Source organism: Colobus angolensis, unplaced genomic scaffold (assembly GCF_000951035.1).
Source record: "Colobus angolensis palliatus isolate OR3802 unplaced genomic scaffold, Cang.pa_1.0 Scaffold24, whole genome shotgun sequence".
NCBI lineage: Eukaryota > Metazoa > Chordata > Mammalia > Primates > Cercopithecidae > Colobus > Colobus angolensis.
Genome location: NW_012115599.1, coordinates 12,788,896 through 12,793,001, shown reverse-complemented (window position 1 = coordinate 12,793,001; position 4,106 = coordinate 12,788,896). Strand labels below are relative to the sequence as shown.

Genomic DNA, 4,106 nt, shown 5'->3' with positions numbered 1-4,106 from the left:
GAAAGGAAAGATTTAGACACAGAGACACTATTTTCAAAGAACTATGGTTAACTTATTTATGTATTTATTTTTATTTATTTAATGTTTTTTGAGACAGAGTCTCACTCTGTCACCCAGCCTGGAGTGCAGTGGCATGATTTCAGCTCACTGCAACCTCCACCTCCTGGGTTCAAGCAATTCTCCTGCCTCAGCCTCCCAAGTAGCTGGGATTAAAGGTGCCCAACACCATATCCGGCTAATTTTTGTATTTTTAGAATGGGTTTCATCATGTTGGCCAAACTGGTCTCCAACTCCTGACCTCAGGTGATCCTTGCACCTCAGTCTCCCAAAGCTGGGATTACAGGCATGAGCCACTATGCCCAGCCTACGGTTAGCTTATTTCTAGTGTGTCTTAAAAGAGGCTGCAGCACATCAAAACAATGTTTTTCTTGTATTTTTTTCTTTTTAGTGTTTGTAGAGACAGGATCTCACTACATTGCCAAAGCTGGTCTTAAACTCCTAGGCTCAAGTGATCCTCCTGTCCTGCCTTGACCTGTAAAAGTGCTGGGAGGCCATGTGCAATGTACACATAGGTAATCTCAGCTATCCAAGTGAGAGGATAGCTTGAGCCCAAGAGTTCGAGATCAGCCTGGGCAACACAGGAAGACTCCATCTCTATAATTAAAAAATTAGCTGAGCACAGTAGTGCATGCCTGTGGTCCCAGCTACTCGGGAGAGGCTGAGGCAGGAGGATTGCCTGAGCCCAGGAGGTCAAGGCTACAATGAGCAATGATCACAACACTGCACTCCAGCCTGGGCAACAGAGCGAGATGCTGTCTCAAAAAAAAAAAAAAAAAAAGTGCTTGGATTCTGTGTGTGAGTCACCACACCCAACCTGTATTTTTTTTTTTAACAAACAATTTCTCTGTCTCCCATTTTGAGCAAATTCCCATATTTCCTACCCTATTTTTCAAAGTGGTATTAATGTCTCAGATAACCTAATGAAATTTCAGAGACAATCATCCTTCTGGTTGCAAAAAAAAAAACAAAAAAAAATGAGCTTTCAAAAGAGCAGATGCTCACAGCTCTTTCCAACTACCTTGTTCTATTCAAGGATATACCTCCTCTGGCCTGTTGGAAATGACTGGAAGATTAATTAGAGCAGAAATAAAGTGATGAAGTAAAACCGTACAGGTGGAGACAATACTCATATACAAGTCTAGTTCCTAGTAACAAAACCAATATTGGATTGTGTTTAGATCTCATTAAGTTATAGGTGGCTTAGAAGCATGAGACATAAATTCTTCTTCCTACTTTAGAGCAGGAGATACTTCACTAATGTTTGGTCATCACACCAGTACAAGAAAATGCTACATATCATGTGTAAGAGAAAGCTCGCAGTTACACAATCACATACACAAGCTAAAACATTTCCTTCTTATTTAACTATTAAGAAAATGAAAACTAGGCAAGGGAGGATTGCCCATTATGTACTTACCAGAATTTTGGATCCGCCATGTTTTTACAAACTGAGTATCAGGAGGTATTGACTCCCCTTCTCCTATGGTGACATCTTCAACAAAGGACATAGAGGGCACACTGATGTTTGGGCTCTCAAAGTCATAATAGGCGCCAATTGCTGCTTGGAGGTTCCTACAGAAAAAAGAGAAAAGGCAAAAGACTTCAGTACCGTCCAGACGATATTATCCTGTTAAACAAAAGGAAAAAGCCTGTTTCTTAGGGTTTGTCACAGAACCTGAGGCTCCTGGCATACAAGTCTTTAAAGCCTTGTATTCTGGCTGAGGAACAACAGGAAAACCACCAGTACCAACAAATTTGTGTATCACTTTCTTCCCACATAGAAAGTAACAAACATTAGTACCATCAGCAACAGTATGAGGATATCTCCCTTGTTACCCACAGGAAAACAAGAATGGGTAAAGAAATCAATTAAAAGAGATCTCTATAACTATGGAATTCAAAGAAGCACAACTTCTTATTTTGTATTATTATTATTTTTTAATATTTTTTTAAAAAGAGAGAGAGGCAGGGTTTCGCCATGTTGCCCAGGTTAGCCTTGAACTCCCGAGCTCAAGTGATCCATCCATCTCAGCCTCCCAAAGCGCTAGGACTACAGGCATGAGTCACTGAGCTCAGCCAGAAGCTCCACTTTTAAAAATAAAGTAATATGTGCACATTTGAAGTTTCATACAAAGAAAACCACGTTCTCTTTTTTCCCCAACACACACACACAGATATAACTGTTCGTATTACTTTATTAAATATGCTTCCAGAACTTTCTCATATTCAAACAAACATCATATACAATCTTATTTTCCCTCTTTTTTATACAAATGGTAGCATAATATACAATGCCCTTTGCTTTATTCTCTTAATGCTGTATCTTGGAAACATCTCTGTTAGTACATAAAGAGCATCCTCATTGTTTTTTACAGCTGTAACCACTATACAGATGGATCATCATTTAACCAGTCGACTTTTGAGTTTGTTTCCAGTCATTAACTCTTTCATAAATATGTTTAAGCACACATAGTTTTGTATACATGCAAGTGTATCTGTGAGATAAATTCCTAGTAAGTGATACTGCTGTGACAGAGTTTGTGGTCTTAATAAATACATCCAAACTTCCCTCAATAAAAGTTATACACTAATGGTCCCGCCAAGAATATAGGAGTGTGCCTATTTTCCCCACTTGCTCATCAGTGGTGTTTCTCTGACATTTTGGATTTCTCCCATCTAATAGGTTAAAAAAATATATATCTCAGTGAGATTCTGAGAGGCTGAGTATCTTTTTACAGGTTTAAGAGCCATTTGTAAAGGCTGGGCTCAGTGGCTCACACCGGTAATGCCAGCACTTTGGGAGGCCAAGGTGGGTGGATCATGGGGTCAGGAGTTCAAGATCAGCCTGGCCAACATAGTGAAACCCCGTCTCTACTAAACAAAGTACAAAAAATTAGCTGGGCATGGTGGCAGGCACCTGTAATCCCAGCTACTCGGGAGGCTGAGGCAGGAGAATTGCTTGAACCCAGGAGGTGGAGGTTGCAGTGAGCTGAGATAGCACCATTGCACTCCAGCTCAGGCAACAGTGCCAGACTCCGTCTCACAAAGAAAAAAAAAAAAAAAGCCATTTGTAGTTTCTTTTTCGGAAGTATCATTTTGTAAATGCTGATGTTCTTTTTAATTACTCACAAATCCCCTTTCAACAGAAGGAACTACCAAGTACATGAGCCAGAGTTCGCAATTGAGCAGAAGCGCGTGACTGTCAGTTTGGTTATCAGTGCCAGAAACCAAGGACCACTAAAGGGTTTCAGTAAGCTGTGTTCATTACAGAGATCAAGGAAATTGTTGGTAATTACATTAAGTGCCTCTCTTCTGGTCTTACTCAAACCAGTGACATCATCTCCACTTCCCACACTATACAACAATCCAAACTGCATGTTTCTAAACATAATTCAACCATAAACCAACGAATCCACTGAGCTGTTTTTAATTATACATAAACACAGCATGAAACAAGCTCTGACAGTACACAACTGATCAACAGAAATGCTAATAGCAGCAAATAATTTTCTGCTGGGGGCCTGCCTGTTCCTCCAGGTGCTTGCAACTGCCAGAAAGGAAGGCTATATTTAGAGCAGATACCTGAGGTCAAGCCTCATGCAATGGTGGCCTGTCATATTAGTCAGTAATGACTGAAATTACAATACCAATGGCCTATGATATATGTGCTTGATAATAGTTACATAAAGAGAGCTTCGCTGGGGCCAAACTGCACCTGTTTGCTTGACTAGCCAACACAAAGCTTGGACTTTAGTCTTCTCAGCAGTTTCCTATCTAGCTGACAGTGATCTAAAGTGAAGGATGTTTGTGACTGGCCAAACTTGAGGAAATCCAGCCCCTACCATCCACAAACAGGCTTAGAAGTACATCTGGAATTAGCATTACACTTACAGATCAGGGAGAATATGGGAGAAAAATAAGCCTGGTTTGCAATTTGCTCTTTTGAAAACATTTTGGGCCGGGCGCGGTGGCTCAAGCCTGTAATCCCAGCACTCTGGGAGACCGAGACGGGCGGATCACGAGGTCAGGAGATCGAGACCATCCTG

The 4,106-nt window shown here is 40.9% G+C and overlaps 1 protein-coding gene across 3 annotated transcripts in view; it reads right to left on the bottom strand.

Moving 5' to 3' along the window:
• LOC105514202 (chromosome unknown open reading frame, human C6orf106) overlaps positions 1-4,106 on the bottom strand; it is a 127,287-nt gene that overhangs the window by 68,141 nt on the left and 55,040 nt on the right. For all 3 annotated transcript variants that reach the window (XM_011945410.1, XM_011945409.1, XM_011945411.1), the window contains one exon: positions 1,478-1,632. In XM_011945410.1, the coding sequence (XP_011800800.1) occupies positions 1,478-1,632 (155 nt within the window). The remainder of the gene's footprint in view (positions 1-1,477; positions 1,633-4,106) is intronic.